This window comes from Herpailurus yagouaroundi, unplaced genomic scaffold (genome assembly GCF_014898765.1).
Source record: "Herpailurus yagouaroundi ecotype Mexico unplaced genomic scaffold, PumYag 188, whole genome shotgun sequence".
NCBI lineage: Eukaryota > Metazoa > Chordata > Mammalia > Carnivora > Felidae > Herpailurus > Herpailurus yagouaroundi.
Genome location: NW_024412419.1, coordinates 36,991,521 through 37,009,444, shown reverse-complemented (window position 1 = coordinate 37,009,444; position 17,924 = coordinate 36,991,521). Strand labels below are relative to the sequence as shown.

At 46.7% G+C, this 17,924-nt stretch overlaps 3 protein-coding genes across 14 annotated transcripts in view; 1 reads left to right on the top strand and 2 right to left on the bottom strand.

Annotated features, from left to right (window-relative positions):
* Nucleotides 1-1,360, bottom strand: part of BCL2L11 (BCL2 like 11) — a 49,294-nt gene extending 47,934 nt beyond the window's left edge. For all 9 annotated transcript variants that reach the window (XR_005797305.1, XR_005797306.1, XM_040496712.1 and 6 more), the window contains exon 1: nt 1,258-1,360. The gene's annotated coding sequence lies outside the window, so the exon portion shown is untranslated. The remainder of the gene's footprint in view (nt 1-1,257) is intronic.
* Nucleotides 7-4,034, top strand: LOC121044433 (uncharacterized). Of its 4 annotated transcripts, none has more exons than XM_040496710.1 (3): nt 7-1,249; nt 2,130-2,272; nt 2,668-4,034. In XM_040496710.1, the coding sequence occupies exons 1-2, from the start codon at nt 622-624 to the stop codon at nt 2,165-2,167; spliced, it is 666 nt and encodes a 221-aa protein (XP_040352644.1). In that variant the 5' UTR covers nt 7-621; the 3' UTR covers nt 2,168-2,272; nt 2,668-4,034. The 4 variants fall into 4 exon arrangements, with proteins under 4 accessions (XP_040352644.1, XP_040352643.1, XP_040352642.1 ...); XM_040496709.1 differs by having other exon boundaries at nt 1,806-2,272; XM_040496708.1 differs by having other exon boundaries at nt 7-1,652.
* A 606-nt stretch (nt 4,035-4,640) lies between these two features.
* The window catches only part of ACOXL (acyl-CoA oxidase like), a 347,249-nt gene continuing 333,965 nt past the window's right edge, over nt 4,641-17,924 (bottom strand). The window contains 1 exon segment of the mRNA XM_040496721.1: nt 4,641-4,841. Coding sequence (XP_040352655.1) covers nt 4,641-4,841 — 201 coding nt within the window.

Below are 17,924 nucleotides of genomic sequence, written 5' to 3'. Positions count from 1 at the left end.
CGGCGGCGGCGGGAGTCTCGGGGCCCGGAGCTGTCCAGGCTTCCCCAGCCCGCCCCCCGCCTCTGTGACCGTCCGGACGCCGCTCGAGCCTCCGCAGCTCCCGCCACCCCAAGCACCCGGTCACCTGGAGACAAAGCAGGAGCCTCGCTCTCTCCACACCCGCAGGGCCGTTCTCAGCCCCTAGTCCTTGCTGCGGGCCGCCGACCCCACCCAGGCCGGCTGGGCTGAAGACCCCAAAGGCCGCCCCCTCCCTAGCTGCAGCACCGACCCTCCTCCAACTTCCTCCCTTTTTCTCCCGGTGCGCCGCGGACACGCTCCAAATCTAAGCGATCACCACGGCCACTGGCACGCATATCTGCGCGCACCCGTGGCCACTGCAGACAGCGATCGTATCCACACCCCCATTCCCAGCGTCCCGCGGGTCTTCCACTACCAGCACCAGCACCAGCACCGAGTAACAGGCCTTCGAGGGCACCGCACCGCCAGCCAGCACAGCAAGTGAGTCGCGGTGCCCGGGTCTCTACGACAGTCCGGCCCCCGGATGCAGCAGGTTCTGCTGCTCGAGGCTCGTCCACTGCGTGGCCGCGGCAGTCGGAGGAAGCCCTCGGTCTCCCGCTGTCTATGGATGGTGCGGCTGGTATCGTCTGCAGCGCACTCGCAGACCGGGCCGGGCTCCCAGACACGTCCGAGAGAACGAACGCAGTAGCTGCCCTGAAACCTCGGCCTGAATGGGTACAAGGAAAAGCCGAGTCCCGTCAGTTCAATAACCACCTCAGTTCCGCAAATCCTCGGCAACGGGCCCAAGCACCCGAGAAAAGTCAAGGCTCCAGACCAGCTCGTACCGCGCAGCCGCTACTCGGGGGTCTCCGGGAGCCGGCCGCGAGGCTCTGGCCGGCTGCCGCAGCCCAGTGTCGTGGAGCGGGGCCCCAGCTCCCAGGACAGAGCGGAGAGCACGCGCTGCCTTCCCAGCCGGCCCTGAGAAGCTTCACCACTCCCTCGCGCGGAATCCCGGCCCGAACCGTACTTCGGCCAAGTGCCCGTAGCCTTTCCACGGATGACCCCTCACCAAACTGGACCTGCAGGGGAAGGGAACCCGACCCGCCTGATCGCCGCCTCCCGCCCAGCGACAAGTGGGACGGGTACGTGCATCTCTGCCTGCACGTGCTCGGGAAGGGAGCAGGAGGTGGAGCCGATCTGACTCCGGTGTTTGTGTTCCGTCGGCACCCGGCCCGCTCCCGGGGATTCGGAGGTATTTACCTTGCGTTTCTCAGTCCGAGAGTCAGAGTCAGACATTGGGGGGACGAGGGCCAGGGAAAGGGCGCCGAGGGGGTGGCGGCGGGAGCGGGGCGAAGCGAGCAGCCCGCGGCGATGCTGGCCGCAGTTGGGCTGGGGCGCGCAGAGCGACTTCAAGAATCCGGTGGCAGTGGTGGCGGCGGCGACGCGAGACGGAGCGCTCTTACAAGATCAGAACCTGGAGGCTGCGCGGAGCGAAGTGAAACCTGCACAGCCCTGCAGCTCGGCTCTGGCTGGTGGCCCCGCGCCCGCACCCAATCACTGTGAGCTCCGCCCCCGCTGGGTCCCGCCCCGGCGCGCGGGCTGGCAAGCCCCGCCCCCGCCGCGCAGCAGCCGCTGGCGCTTTCAGGCTCCGACAGGTAAAGGCGGGGGTGGCCCCGCCGGGTTCCCCTGCGCGCGCTGCCCGCCCTGCCCCGGCGGGGCGTGTTTACTGGAGCGACTAGGGCTGCTGGTGGCTTGTGCGCACCCATCCCCCTCCCTCCAAAGTGTACCCTTGCCTTTCCCCTATCCAGCAAAGGCCAAGACGTGCGCTTGGAACAGAGGGGGCGCTCCGGGCACGCAGAAGCGGGCTGGGCCGCTGCCGCCAGCTGAAGGCCTCAGGAGGCGCCCCCGAGCCCTTGATGGGCTGCAGGAATTTCTCTCTCAGCCTCTTTGGGGCAGACGCGTGGACTGGGTTGACCCGAGAACACGCAGGTCCAAGGTTGAGCAGAGGGTCTCAAAGCTCTCCTCACTCAGATCTGGGGTGCTGGGAGAGACCACGATCTGCAGGGCTGCTCACCTTCCTCGCTCTCGCCTCACGTGATTGTCTTAGGCTCCCTCCTCTTGCCATCTGGCAGGGACACCTAGCCTGTCTCCCGCGCGGAACCTCCGATAAGAGGCAGAGTCCTTGGCGGGGCGAGTGAAGAAAGAGGCCAGGAGCTGATCCCCGGAGGCGTCTGTTCCGTAGCCCCGAAGCGAGAAGGGGCTGAGCGCAGAGCAGGTAAAATAGGGAAATGAAAAAAGAACTCGAAAAAAAAAAAAAATCCTTAAAAAAAAAAAAAAAAAGGCCCAGAAGAATCTCGGCCTTCAGGTGGGAGAGAGGATGGTAACTCTGCTCGGGGAGTTAGGATCCTAGAGACTGGTGGGGCTCTCAGAGAGACGCCAGGGAGGCGCGGTGAGGCCAAGGAAGGCGGCGGGCATGGTGAGCGGTGTAGAGAGCGAAGTACTCCCCCCCACACACCCCTTTTCCCTGCGCGCTCCTATCCCCTTCCTCCTTGGTGCCCGCGGCCCCACTCCCACTCCTGCTGGGGGGGACGGTACACCTCTGGGTCCGCACCCCCATATCTGTTTTCCTAATGTGGGTTATGAGTTCTCACCGTTACCCCTCACCGCTAGGAGACAGCCAGGAGACAGCCGTGGCCGGGGAGTAGGGGCAAGGTCGGTCGGGAGATGGAACATCCTGCCACGGGGGAGACCCGGTTAGACGGAATAAAGAAACTCAATTTAAGGATCACCTAACCCCCCCCCCCCCCCCAGAACGAAGAAGGAAGGGCCCTCAGTTGCAGAGGAGCAAGTCAGCGAGGCGTTTGTCCCGCTGCTGGCCACCTCGGTCAGTTTTATGCTGCATAAGCAGACATGGAACGTCAGCGAGACAGCACAGCCCCTGGTTAAAGTCCTCTCAGCACATCCTCCCCCGAATCCTGAGCGAAGTGTGGGAGGCCAGGGGTTCCCGGATGGACTCAAGGACCCATGGCCGGTTCTGCCTCGGGATTTCGTCGCAAGAGGGAGAGGACGAGGGCGTGCACGCGGCGAAGTGGACGCAGAGGCCAGATGTCTACCCTGACCGTGGCTTGGAGCTGCTGCCTTCGACCTCAGGTGGCGGCCACGGGTGATCTCTGAGCCTTAGCCGCCCGGTGTAGTAGCACCCCGGGGAAAATAACAGAACTCCTGTGCCCGCTGGGAGCCCCAAACCCGACCTAGTGCTCCGAGCTCTCCGTGGGGTTGGGCGACGCAGACGGGGACAGGAAAAGAACCACGCAGAAGCCGTAGTGGTTGTCATCTGCTTCTGTGCAGCTCCGCCGCCCCCGCGTCGTCTGCTTTAGCGACCCTGTGAACACTTTAAAACAACAACAACAAAAAATAAAACACACACACACACACACACACACACACACACACACACACACACACCAAAAAATCAAAGGCATCAGGGAAAGCAAATGGTTAAGCGCACTTATTTGGGACACGAAGAGGAGGTCGTCTCGGAGTCTGCTGTTCATGCAGCCCAGACTGTGCTGGGGAGCTTTGGCAGAACTCCCCCGCGCTCTTCCCGCCCTCTCCCACAGGGGCCAGAGGTCCTCTGGAAAGGGACGGTGTGGGAAGAGCAGGTGGGCTCTCTGCTCTGGTCCGGTCCTGGATGTCGCCCTCGCAGACACAAGCAGAGCTATGCCCACTCCTGCCTCCGCCAGGAGAGGAGGAGAGGGAGTAAGGAGGATGGCTTGGACTGAGAGAAAGGAGCAAGAATGAAGTGGGGCAATGATCTGAAAAATGAGATAGGAAATCTACAGCCCTTGCCCAGACCACAGGCGTTGCCGGTGTGGTGTCTCCGAGTTCCGAAATCGACTTAACTGAAATGTACGGCCCTAGCCCGCCTCCCCATCCTCGGAAGTAGCCGGAGCGCCTTCCCATCGCTTAATGTCTTTATTAAACTTTGTATCTATGCTCCTCTAAAGAACAGATTACAATTTCATATGGTAAAAATATTTTCCGCTCGTTGTCTTACGGTCCGGAAGCCGCCTGCCAGAGAGGACGAGCCGGAGTTCGCGCTCTGCGGAGAGCAAAACTCCAGGCACACACGCTCCCCTTTCCACATCCGTGCGTTTCCTCGAAGACTCCAAGGGGGATCTGATTCACTGGAAAAGCATCATTTGCTGAGCTGAACTTTGCCCACGAGTGTTTGATTTTTATGCTTTGATTTTTCCCCCCACGCAGCACCAATGCGTTTTCCAAAAAATCACTGTAACTCTCAATCACCGCTGACAGCAGGAGACCTTTGGCGACACCTGGGTGTGGGGCGTGTTCGCAGGGGAACCCACTGTCTAGGGGGATCAGGCGCCTAAGCTGGGAGAGGTTGCGGCTGGGCGCGGCCGGGTTACGTGATACAGATCCGTGTTCCGGGGCTGCCGCCTGGCTCCCTTTCCCAACAGCCCATCGCGAACCGCGCCAGCCTCGGTGGGAACCTCACTCTGCGACCGAAAATCCCCGAGGGCCTAGCGCGTGCCAGGCCGGCCTCCGCCCCAGCTCCAGGCGTCAGAGAAGCTAGTGTCGTGGCAACTGCGAGCGAGCCACCACCCTTCCCGCCACGCCCGCTATAACTTGGCTCCCAGCTTGGGCCGCTGAGAGCGCGCCCCTTCTCGGGCCTGGGGTTGTGGCCGTGCAGGGTAGAAGGCCCAGGCCGCCTGCGCATTGGTGATTCCGGCGACTGGTGCGTGGAGGGAGGTGTGTGGAATGTTAAAGGCGGAGATCACCCTCAGGGCATCATCCTTCACCGAGTCGCACAAATCCAGTAACTGCAAAACATGACACAAAGTGACAGATCAGACGTTGGCTCACTTACAGCGCGGGGTGCCATTGGCTTTGCGCCCACTCCCAAGCACCTGCACAGGTAGCCACTGGGGAAACTAGTTCCCCTTGGGATTTCCAGGGACCCAGGAGGGTAGAGGCCTTTGGTCATGAATAACCGTCACAAGACTTATCTTAGAAATTCCCAAGTCTGTGACAGCTGGTCCTGCAGAAGTCCACTTCTTCCATACAGGGTTGGGGGCGGGCTCCAAATTAGATGGGAATCTCAGGACCAAGGTCTGGGAATTTTATCTGCATTCCCCTTGCCTGCCCTGCCCTGCCCTCCCCTCTCCTCCAGTCCCCATCCTTTTCCTCCCCTCCACCTCTGGAGTGCCTGGGGTGCCCCCCTCTGGCGTGCTGACGCAATTGAACAGGAAGAGCATCAGACAGGTGAACCCATTGGAGACTAGCCCCGGTTCTCTCCAGACTAGCACCTCCCCACCCCTGGCTGGCAGCAGGCCATAGTTCCCGAAATGCAGGCACAGTGGGACTGGGGGTACCAAGACCAAGCACTGGCATCTCTGTGCATCTTACACCTGGTTACTGCAGCAAATCGACCTGCAGTTAAGGCGAACACCAAGGAACCTGGCAGATGTCCATGTGTATTCTGATAACCATTGGAAAACACAAATATGACATCTCGGCAGAAGGGAGGGGGGAAATGTAAGCTAGTGATTTTGGAGGAGCTGCATTGGGTGTATTTTAATTTCATTTTCCATGGATTAGGTGCCAATGCATTTTTTTTCTTTTTATTCCCAGGGCAAAAAAAAAAAAAAAAAAAAAAAAAAAAAAAAAAAAAAAAAGCTACCAAAAATAATAGGTTGTTTTTCTAAAACTCAACAAGGACAAGGCGGAGGGTCTGTTTTCCTTTCCCATAACCAGCTGCACAATTTACCCCTCCATTTTTTAAGTTTTCAGCCAGCCATAAATTTCTTTCACTCACCAAATTACAGTTAGCCCCCAAGTTTTTATGGTTGTAAAAACAACACTTACACCAGCCCCACTGTAGCCGCCCTCACAGCAGTGGCCATTACTGAGCTACATTAATACTGTAGAGAGCACAGTTCCCTTACAGCAGTCCCAAATCCATTTCAGGTGTTCAGAGACAATGAGGGGGGGCATCCCCAAAACAGGGGTTGGGGTAGGATAGAGGAAGATCATGAATTTTAATAGTCTAACAATACATCTGCCTTTAAAATGTGCTCTATTACACCAGTAATTTCTAATGAAAACCTTCATTCTTTACACACTGTGGTTAAGCATCATAAAATCAGTAGTGAAAAGACTTTGATCATATTTGCAAGATGCACTATGATGAACTTTCACTGACCAAGATTTCAAAGTTTGTAATTAATACTCTTGACAAATCCCTGACTAATCTGTCAACTCTCAAGGTCTTTAACCACACAGCTCAAAACCGTGAGATGGTGTAGGAGTCCTTAAACCGTCTATGTATTGTAACGTCATTATTCAAGATAAGTTTTCCTTTAGGTCTGCATTATGAAACTCAACCAATTTTTGTCACATATTCGACAATGGGGGAGATTCAATTATATGAATGAGTGTTATATGGAAGAGAGTACGGGTTTGGTCTGGCCAGTACCAGACACAGAATAAGCACCGAGAGATACAAATTGCAGGAGGCAGATTTACTCAATTCCACAACTATTCCACAATTCCACAATCTATTCAATTTCCGCAACTTTATTCTCTTAAAACATTTTTTAAGTGTTTATTTTTGAGAAAGACAGAGCGAGCCCAAGTGGGGGAGGGGCAGAGAGAGGGAGACACAGAATCCGAAGCAGGCTCCAGGCTCCGAGCTGTCAGCACGGAGCCCCGCGCGGGGCTCGAACCCACGGACCATGAGATCATGACCTGAGCCGAAGTTGGACGCTTAACTGAGCCACCCAGGCACCCCTTCACAACTTGAAAAATAAGAATAAAGTGATACAAAAGGATCTAACGGCTGGAGAAGAGGAGGGTTTTCTTACTCATAAGTGTTCAGGGAGCAACCCCTTCAAATAAAACTCTACAGATGAATGCTGTTATAGAAGGGGAAGACCATGTGTCAACTGCTAAGATTCTTTGTTCAACCTAAATTTCTGAGGCCGTCTAAAATATTCCTCCTTCTCCCTTTCTCCATTTGTTGCAGACCGCAACAGTCCCATTGGTCCAGATCCAAGGATCGGGCATCACTTCTTATATAACAAGTTTGACTCCGATTCCAGATACTCCCTTACCTCTGCCTGTGGGGATGATCATTATTATTATCGTCCTTTCCGTTACTAAGTACATACTGGAATCCTATCCTGTGGTATGGATTGTGCTGGGCACTGGAGATTCAGTGATGGATACTGCAGACACAGGCCTTCTAGATCAAGGAGATGTTGAAGAATTTCAAAGACTTTTTACAAATAGGATCTCCTTAATAGAAAATAAACTTAAGTAGCGAATATAGCATTTATTATTATATATATGGTATTTTTTTTTTTTATTACGAGGGAGTCCCCTAGGACTAAGCAAAGGGCAGGCATACCTTAGAAATATAGGAGGTTCAATATGTTTTCACTCCTATGTGGATCCTGAGAAACTTAACAGAAGACCATGGGGGAGGGGAAGGAAAAAAAATTGGTTCGAGAGGGAGGGAGCCAAAACATAAGAGACTCCTAAAAACTGAGAACAAACTGAGGGTTTATGGGGGGGTGGGTGATGGGTATTGAGGAGGGCACCTGTTGGGATGAGCACTGGGTGTTGTATGGAAACCAATTTGACAATAAATTTCATATTAAAAAAAAAAAGAAATATAGCAGGTTCAGTTCCAGACCACTAATACAAAGCCAATATTGCAACAAAGCAAGTCAAAGGAATATTTTGGCTTCCCAGCGCATATAAAAATTATGTTTCACGCTATAGCTTAGTCTGTTAAGTGTGCAAGAGCATTACGTCTCAAAAACAACATATGTATGTTGATTAAAATAGATTTTGTTGCTAAACATGCTAACCATCATCTGAGCTTTCAGCTAGTTGTAGTCACTCATCACAGATCACCACAACAAATAAAATAATAATGAAAAAGTTTGAAATATTGCCAAGAATTACCAAAATGTGATACAAGGACACAAGGTGAGAAAATGCTGGTGGGAAAATGGCATCAACGGATTTGCTTAACATCGTGTTGGCACAAACTTTCAATTTGTAAAAAAAAAATAAAATAAAATGCAATACCCACGAAACACAATAAAACAAGGTACATCTGTACTTTTAAAGTTTAGTTTTATTACCAAACATATACGTCCATAATATAAGCACAAAAATGGCGCATATAGTAGCCTCCCCCGCTCCCCATTATGCCAGTATATGACCCAACTGTTCTGGTCAAAGCACCCCAAGCCCACCCGTCCCTTTATAAGGAAAACTCACCAGCTTTTGAGAATACACCAATGCATAGCTGTCCTTTAAAAATAAAAGAGCATGAACAAGTTACAAATTCTTATAGAAAAAAATTTAAAGAACCCATAGCATGGGCAGTATTGCTCTAAAAATAATTACATGAGATCCACTGGAACTATCCAGGGACGGGGATCTGAGAATATTTACCTTGAAGAAAGTGGAAGTGCTCAACACTCGAGGGACAGTGGGTAGGCAAGTTGGTATGTGGATTTCAGGGGGAAATTTATAACGAGTTTGCCTTCCCACCCCTACCTAGTTGCAGTAGTTTGTCTCTTTTCTTCCTCTTTGTCCCAGCATTTTCCTTATTCCAGGTGGGAGACTAGGATGGTCTAGAATGGGCAGTATCTAAGCTTTACAGCCTTCTAAACAAAATCCAGTTTTCCTTGTGTTGGTGTTAATTATACAATAGATGCTCAAGGTATGAGGTGTCCAATGACACCCCAGCTATTCCAAAGACTCTGTGCAGAAGGTTTTCCTGCCTCTTCCCATGCCCCCCACCTCTGTTACCAACACCAGGGGACCTCCTGCTGTTCTCTGTGTCAAATCCCTTACCTCAGCTTGAAATGGCCCTCAGTTAGCCCCTTTCTTGTGGGCACTGGGATAGCACCTTTTTCTCCATCCCTTGAATCTGGGCTGCCTTGTGACTTACCTCGACCAATAGAATGTGGAGAAGGTGACACTGTGTGACTTCCAGAGGTTAGACCTCAAGAAGCCTTGCAATGCATGCCCATTCTCGCTTCCTGGGACCCTGAGACCACTTTGCTGTGCAGGTCTAGCCTGCTGGAGGATGCCCAAGGCCATGTGGAGAAGAACCAAGTTCCCTCGGTCAGCAGCCGAGGCCCACTCTCAGATATGTGAGTGAGGCCATCCAGGACCTTCTAGTCCATTTGAACTCAGATGACGGCAGCCACAGGAGTGATCCTACCTAAGGCTAGTCAGAGAACGACCCAGGTTGCCTACCCATGGAATTGCAAGAAATAAACAATTGCTTTGTTATGCCATTAAGTTTTAGGGTGATATGTTATATGGCAATGGGTAACGAAAACAGGCATCTTCCTTTTAAGATTTTTTTAATGTTTATTTTTGAGAGAGAGAGAGAGAGAGAGAGAGAGAGAGAGAGAATCTGAAGCAGGATCCAGGCTCTAAGCTCAGCACAGAGCCTGATACAGGGCTTGAACCCATGAACATGAGATCATGATCTGAGCCAAAGTCGGACACAACAGATTGAGCCACCCAGGCACCCCAGGTATCTTCCTTTTAAAATTCAAATTGTGGGGCGCCTGGATGGCTCAGTTGGTTGAGCGTCCAACTTCGGCTCAGGTCATGATCTTGCAGTCCACAGGTTCGAGCGCCCACGTCAGGTTCTGTGCTGACAGCTCGGAGCCTGGAGCCTGCTTGGAATTCTGTGTCTCCCTCTCTCTCTGCCCCTCCCCCCACTCATGCTCTGATTCTCTCTCTCTCTCTCTCTCTCTCTCTCTGTCAAAAGTAAACAACCATTAAAAAAATTAAAAAAATAAAAATAAGTAAAATTCAAATTGCCATCACGGGGGTGGGGAGGAGAGGGTAATCTTCAGTTATACTTCTACCCTCTTAATTATCTGAGGACAATATCTTTCTTAACTGAAAGAGAATTTCAGGTCGTAAAAGAGAAGTTTATAAAGCCAAATGACTATCCAGTTGGTGGGGTATCTGGGAGAGAATCTGAATAGTAGAGTGGAAGTCCCACCACGCACCAGCACCCACCCCATTTTCCTAACCCGTATAGAAGGCAAATCACCACGACTTGGCTTATATAACCCATCTGCCATGCCTTTACCGTCTCTACAAGGGACTTGAGCTTCCAACAAAAATACTCCGTAACATCAAAGTGTCAGGGATGGGGGGTGGCAAGGCAGAAAATCGTTGCAACTAGAGATTCCAAGTCTCCTAAACGTTTAGGTTCTCCTGCACCATTAGAAGAGAGAAACAGATGGGGCCTGGTCAGACCTAACCAGAGTCAGCTAGTATGATGGGATAGACTAGCACATCTCTATGACTTTAGTTCATGGGACTGCAGTGTTTCCCTACTCCCAGAGATTTCTTAAACAAGGTGGCCAACAGGGGTTCATCTCCATGGCCGGGAGTCTGTCTACTATAAAGGGTAGATTAAGGGCTCCTGGGTGGCTAAGTTGGTTAAGCATCCAACTCTTGATTTCGGCTCAGGTCATGATCTCACGGTTTGTGGGTTGGAGCCCCGTATTGGGCTCTGCACTGACAGTGCAGAGCCTGCTTGGGTTTCTTTCTCTCCCTCTCTCTGTCTCTGCCCCTCCCCTGCTTGTGCTCTTTCTCTCTCTCAAAATCAATAAATAAACATGACAAAAATTTTAAAGTGTAGGTTAGAGGTCTGACCTCAGAATTGGTTGGGAGGATAGAGTGAGGTAATTATGTGAAGCCCATACTGCAAAAGGCAGCAAAAGAGTTGTTGATGCTTTATCCCCCCCCCCCAATACTATCATTAGGGCCTTTAAAGTCTCCCAAGAAACTCAGACCAATAAGTTTCAATATGAATTTGTCTATTTACATGGAAGCTTGGGGTCTGAGTGTGACAGTATGTGGAAATCCAGCCCATGTATAGGGACCCATAATTTGCCACTTCTATCCAAATGGATGTCTCTTTTTATTCTAGGATGCGTAAGGTGCTTCTTGTTTAAAACAGCTTTAAAGAGTATCCTTCTTGAGAAAGGTCATATATCAACACATAATGCCATTCATCAGCCGAGTGGGTGGGTTCCACTTGTGCTGTGATGGGAGCCTGGAAGTGACAAGCTAGGGAATAGGTACAACGATGCTACTTATTGTATGAATTGGGCCCCTTTTATATGTCTGAAAGCTTTTATAATGATTGTGTGTGTGTGTGTGTCCACATGTGTGTGAATGAAACAATAGCAAAATGTATTGCTGCATTTTAGTAACTACCACCTTCTCTAGAAGGTTGTTAAGAGTGTGAAATAAAATGAGTATCAGCGTCCATCCCTCAGGCACACTGCTAAAATCTCTCAACAAGAGAAAGCTTGGCTTATTTTTGTTGTCTGTCTTTATCCTCCATGGAAAAGTCATCCATAATCCTCTGCTCTGTTGTTATACTAAAAATCTGGTGTGAGAACCCTTTCCACTCTTGTTTTGTAGCCTACTGAATCAAACCCTCCCCAAGTTCTTCAGATTCTTGCCTCACAACATTACCTTTCTCGAGTGTTGTTTTGATCTGATCATTTTTCTTCTGAAAAGCCCAGAATCACTTCCACTTGCTACTCAGTTTAGTTTTAAAGTAAAATTCTTGATTGTGAACTTGAGTCCTTTAACAGAATTTGATTTATGGAGTTCCCACAACTAGTTTCCTCCCCTGCAACCCAAGCACAATCTGCCCCTTCTGCTTGGGCCAAGCAAATTTATCTTGCTTTCCACTTGATGCTCCTCATTACCTTTCACTGAATCACCACATTTCCCATTCCCCCTTACTTGGCCTACCATAACTTAATTAAGCCTCTTTCAAGCTTTCTGTTCTTGGTTACAGGTTGACTGCCTGAGTACGGCCATCGGGAAATAGTTGCTGTGTTAGCTGAAGGGACATGAACATGTCATTTAACTTTGCTCCAAGTAACATACCTCATAACTGGCACAACCAGGGTTTTAATCCAGAGCTTTCTTTCTGCTTCTACAGCCCCGTCTACCCATTCTGCCTCCATCTTTACCCCTGTCCCCCCCTGTTTCCATCTCTGGAGGGTAGAGGGTTGCCATGAGGAAATGCCTCTGCCCCTGTCCAAACGTGTGGCCCCTGATGTTCTTTCTAAGTCAAAATCGATATTCCATATGTGCTGAGTGTGGGGAATGTGGGTCTGGCCAGCCACGCTGGCTCAGATTCCCCAACAGGGCTAGGGCAGTAATGGGCAGCCCAGGGGGCCTCTAGGATCTTGCCACTAGAGGGAGGCGCTGAGGGCCTTGGCTTCAGAGCCAGCTGCCATGATACAAAAGGGCCAGCCTGATGATCTGGATGCTCTTCCTGAGAAGGACAAGCCTCCAAGTCTTCAGAAACTATGCCCGGGCCAGTGGGGCTTAGACACAAGGGTATTCAAGGAAACAGATTTTCTTCCTGTAAAGGGAGGGCCACTTGCTCTGCAGATTCTTCTTCAGGAAGTTGGATGAACTCTGCTGCACAGGTCTACAGGCCCTCTCTGCTCCTCTGATCTGCACCATAAGTCACCAAACACAATTCAAATCCCTTCAGAAGAGAAACATGCTGATCGTCACAGAATGGTCAATGAAAACTGTCACAATCAAGCAAAATTCAATCTGCAGCTATTACAACTTTTTGTGGAGACGTCCAAACTCACTGAATTCACACAGGCAGGCTGTGATCTTACTTCTCTCCCATCCATTCACCTTTCCTAAAGAATTGCCAGCCTCTGTAGGAAAAGGGTCACAGTGGTAGGTCTGTAACAGCTAATTTGCCATCTTAGCCCAAATGCCTGGCTAGTGGTAAACGTCAAGAAAAACATACCTGAAACACTCACATGGGGGCATAATAGCACACTACGTGCTATGATTCTAACTCTCTCAATTTACCCAACAACCACTGGAAAGGAGAGCTCAGCTCTTGTTTTTACTGGCCGCTCGCATCTCAAGCCTGCCAGAGCTTAGCATATTGGGCCTCCTGGTCCCAAGAACATGTACCTTCCCATGGTTTTTCTCTACAGCCAAGTTCCATTAGCAAGAAATGAAATTCTGTGGTTGTATTAAATAATCAGGACTCCAGCTTAGTATTTTCTCTGAATCAGTATAAATTATACTTTATTTGATTAGTTCTTCAGCTAATACAAATATTTAGCATAATCTGAAATGTTAGAATGGAGAAATTGCCTTCCTTAACAAACAAAAACAAAATACCTCATTTCACCTAACCCAAGAGTTCATTTTGAGGAGAGACAAATTAACCTTCAAAATGTTCTTCCTATCACGATGTTTTTCAACTGGAGAGTACACAACCCTGGTATTTTCTAAATATTACTGACAATGCCCATTTCAGTAAAGGAGTGGGACTTTTGAACCCTGATGTTGTGACCTCGAAGCCATGATTACCTTTCTTATCTTTAAAATATAAGGATTAAGCAAGTTTGGCACAAAGCGAGTATTTACAAATATTACTACTATCATGTGTTCTTTACTTAGTAAGAAAAAAAAATTTCTTTAACACTCTGGCATTTTCCATTATGAAGTCTGCTTAATCATCATTACCTAAAACAAGAATGCTGAGACAGAGACATCAACTTTAACCACTTAATAAGAACTTCTGACATTTATTCATACTGCTACTGATTCATAAGAGGAAAAGTTTTAAAAGAAGACAAGTGCATATAGCTTTCCCTTTAGAATACAGGAAACCATATAAAAGTATTGGCAATGGAATTAAAGTAACCACAATGCCGCTCTTGGTAGCATTTTCTACAAAGACATTTACGTGAAACTAGAAAGAATATTAAATTAGGTGGTTATAATAAAGCTTCACACCTATTAGCTTTACACCTTTTCAGACAAAAGAATGCAGTAGTTTAATCAACTGATAGTTCAACCTTGTAAATACAGACCCAAAGAAATGTAAGCATACCCAAGAAGGAATAATTTTCCGTCCAAAAATTTTTTCAAGAAACAGAAGCCCCACGAGCTGCCAGAACATACAGTAAAGCCCAAGATATGAGGGAGAAATTCTGTGGCAGTGGGTCCTGGAGCTTTGAATTTCAGGGACCCAAACAATTTCAAAAGTCATGTTTTCTATCAAAAAATTTAGTTTATTTGGGGCGCCTGGGTGGCGCAGTCGGTTAAGCGTCCGACTTCAGCCAGGTCTCGATCTCGCGGTCCGTGAGTTCGAGCCCCGCTTCGGGCTCTGGGCTGATGGCTCGGAGCCTGGAGCCTGTTTCCGATTCTGTGTCTCCCTCTCTCTCTGCCCCTCCCCCATTCATGCTCTGTCTCTCTCTGTCCCAAAAATAAATAAACGTTGAAAAAAAAAATAAAAAAAAAATTTAGTTTATTTTCTTTCTTAACATGAACATATGCATGATTGGTATATTTGAGAAAAATCCTTCCTCGTTTTTTTCTTTAACTAATATTTCATGAAAACTTCAAAAATAATCAGGACCTGAAGCAGTAATTTGAAAACACTGTGTCCTGATGCTTTGAAAGAAATTTGGGAGGACTTGTACTTCTAGTTAGAATGTAGAAAGATTCAAGAGAACTTTGATCCCATAGTTACAACCAGAAGTTGAACCCAATGGAGAATCGAAGATATCCCAGACTATAGTCTAACATCCTCCCAGCTCAACTGCTGACAGGACAAAAAAGGCAGTATGGGAGTGGGGGGTGTGTGGGAATTGGACTAGGGACAATGACCTTGGTCTAATTAAAGCAGCCCTTGCTCAACTTGACTCTTGGTGGGATCTTTATAAAACATATAGGTTGAAAAGAAAGAAGTAAGTCTTTTTTTAATTTTATTTATTTATTTATTTATTTATTAAATTTTTTTTTAACATTTATTCATTTTTGAGAGAGAGAGAGAGACAGAGCATGAATGGGGGAAGGTCAGAGAGAGAGAGGGAGACACAGAATCTGAAACAGGCTCCAGGCTCTGAGCTGTCAGCACAGAGCCCGACATGGGTCTCGAACTCATGGTCCGCAAGATCATGACCTGAGCCGAAGTTGGACGCCCAACTGACTGAGCCACCCAGGCGTCCCAAGTCTTTTTATTTTTAGATGTCATGATTGAGTACTTAGAAAATCTCAGGGAATCTACAAATAAAATGCTTGAACTATTAGGTGAGTTAGTGAGCTTATGTATACAAGGCAATGTACAAGAATTAATTGTGTGTGTACTAAATATGAAACATACATATAGAAAATTAAAATTTTAAATACATAATTTGCAATAGCTTTGAAAAATAAAAAAAACACTTTGTAATAAATTTAATGAAATCTGTTCAAGAACTCTATTACTGAAAATTCTAAAACATTGTTGGGAAGAATTAAATAAATGAAGAGACATACCATGTTCATGGACTGTTAAAACATCAATTCCCCCCAAACTGATATATAGGTTTAATGGAATCACAATCAAAATCCTAGCTGTCCCCTTCTTTATTCCATAAATTCACAAGCTAATTCTAAAATATGTATGGAAATAGGCAGTTTTCAGAATAACAAAAACAATTTTGAAAAGGAATAAAAAATCTGAAGGCCTTACATTTTCTGGTATAAAATTTAATATAATAATAAAGACAGAATTAGCAAAACAGGAGATAAGTACATCAGTGGAATAGAATAGAGAGCCCAGAGACAAACCCACACTTACATGATCAATTTTTTCTTAATAAGAAGCCAAAATATATCCATGGATAAAGGACAATCTTTTTTTTTTAAGTTTATTTATTTTGAGAAAGAGAGAGAGAGAGAGAGCAAGAGCATGCACGCACGAGTGGGGGAAGGGCAGAGAGAGAGAGGGAGAGAGAGAATCCCGAGCAGGCTCCACACTGTCAGTGCAGAGCCTGACACGGGGCTCGAATCCATGAACTCTAAGATCATGACCTGAGCCAAAATCAAGAGTTGGACACTTAACTGACTGAACCACCCAGGTGCTAATAAAGGATAATCTTTTTAACAAATGTTGCTTGAACACTTGGATAACTGTATAAAAAATAATGAACTTCAACCCCTACCTCATACTATACTCAGAAATTTATTTGAGATAAGACATAGACCAAAATGTAAAAGCAAAAATCACATAGCTTCTAGAAGAAAGCATGAGAGAATATCTTTGCAAACTTGAGTTAGGCAAAGATTTCTTAGACAAGGCCCAAACACACTGACAAAAAATTTTAAGTTGACAATTTTTTTTTCCATTGAACTTAAAACCTTCAGCTTCTTAAAAGATACTGTTAAGAAAATGAATAGGCCGCAGACTGGGAAAATTCCAAATACTTGTATGTAGAATGTATACGTCTTATAACTCAATATTTAAAACAACAATAACACACAGTTTAAAAATGGACAAAAGACTAAGACATAAGAAGAAACAATAAGCACCTTGAAAGGGTGCCCAACACCATTAAATACAAGGGAAATGAAAATTAATACACAATGAGATATTACTACGCATCCACTAAAATAGCTAAAATTTAAAAGACTGACAACACCAAATGTTGATGAGAATGTGGAAAAATGGAACCTTTATATGTTACTAGTGGGGATGTAAAATGATATAATCACTTTTAAAAGAACTGTTTATGGTTCTTAAACAGTTCAATAAATGTCTACCATACCAACCATTCTAAGTATTTACCAAAAGACATGAAAAACATGTCAAAAAAAACCTTGTATAAAAATGATCCTGATAATTTTATTCATAATAATACTGATCCATGATACCATAAATGTCAATCAACAGAAGAATAAACAATTTTTTAATTGTTTTCTGATGCAAGAAAAAAATTAAAAGTAAATCTTAAAGTCTTCAGTTATTTTTTCTTTCCATAGTGAGTATAAATAAGACATTGTACCTTAATACCCATGGAATTATGCAGCTGAGGTCAGTTGGAGGTAACAAGGCCAATTGCTCAAGATTGATATAGCAGGGGCCTAGAGAGATCATTTGGGAAAGAGAAGGGGTTGGGAGATATCTCTACAGTGAAATATCACTCAGGAAAAAAAGGAAAAAATGAACTACTGAACATCTCATAAACATCAAGCTGAGCAAAAGGAGAGTCTATTTGCTTCCATTCCTATAAGGCTCTAGAGCAGCCAAACTGAAATGTAATGACAAAGTCAGAACCTTGGGGGCAAAAGGGAGGGATTGATGGAAATAGGCTGAGGGAAATCTCTTGGGTGATGGGGTGTACATTATACAATCTACCATTTTATTTGTCTGTACCACTGTACCACTAATGAACTGTACCACTAATATTTGTATACTTCAGTATATGTAAAGTAGACCTCATTTCTTTTCAATGAAGAGAAAAGGAAAGGAAAAAAATCAATATGGGGCAAACCAACATGTAATTGCCTACATATATATATAGTCAAGTAAGGATATCAAAAAAATGGACCACTATCACTATTTTATTTAAATGGTAACATTCAGCACCTAAAAAGTAGGAAGAACATAATGACATTTTTAATGAAAAACTATTCTTCATTACAAACAACTCAATATATTTTATTTTTCTCATTTTACCATAGATAGGTTAACTCCTTTCCTAGGAAAATTTCTTGCTTGGGCTTATAGGAATCAGGATTGTATGGTTCTCAGGCCAGCAAGGACTGGAAAGAATCCTCCAGATAAAGTAAGATATTGTCACTGGATGAAACAGTTGCAGGCGGACTCTTCAGCATGAGAACAGAGGGGCTGGGGATGGTTCAAGTGAAAAAGGACTAAAAAAATTGAAGATCCAGGGAGGCCATCAGTCTGAGTTCAAATGAAATCATGAAGCTCTCCAGAAAACATTCTATCAGATACCATTTTTTTCTTCTCAAAAATCATAATCAAAGCCCACTTTGACATATAT

Coding starts and splice junctions, on each gene's coding strand:
- LOC121044433 (XM_040496708.1), top strand. CDS start 622: ATGGATGGTGCGGCTGGTATCGTCTGCAGCGCACTCGCAGACCGGGCC.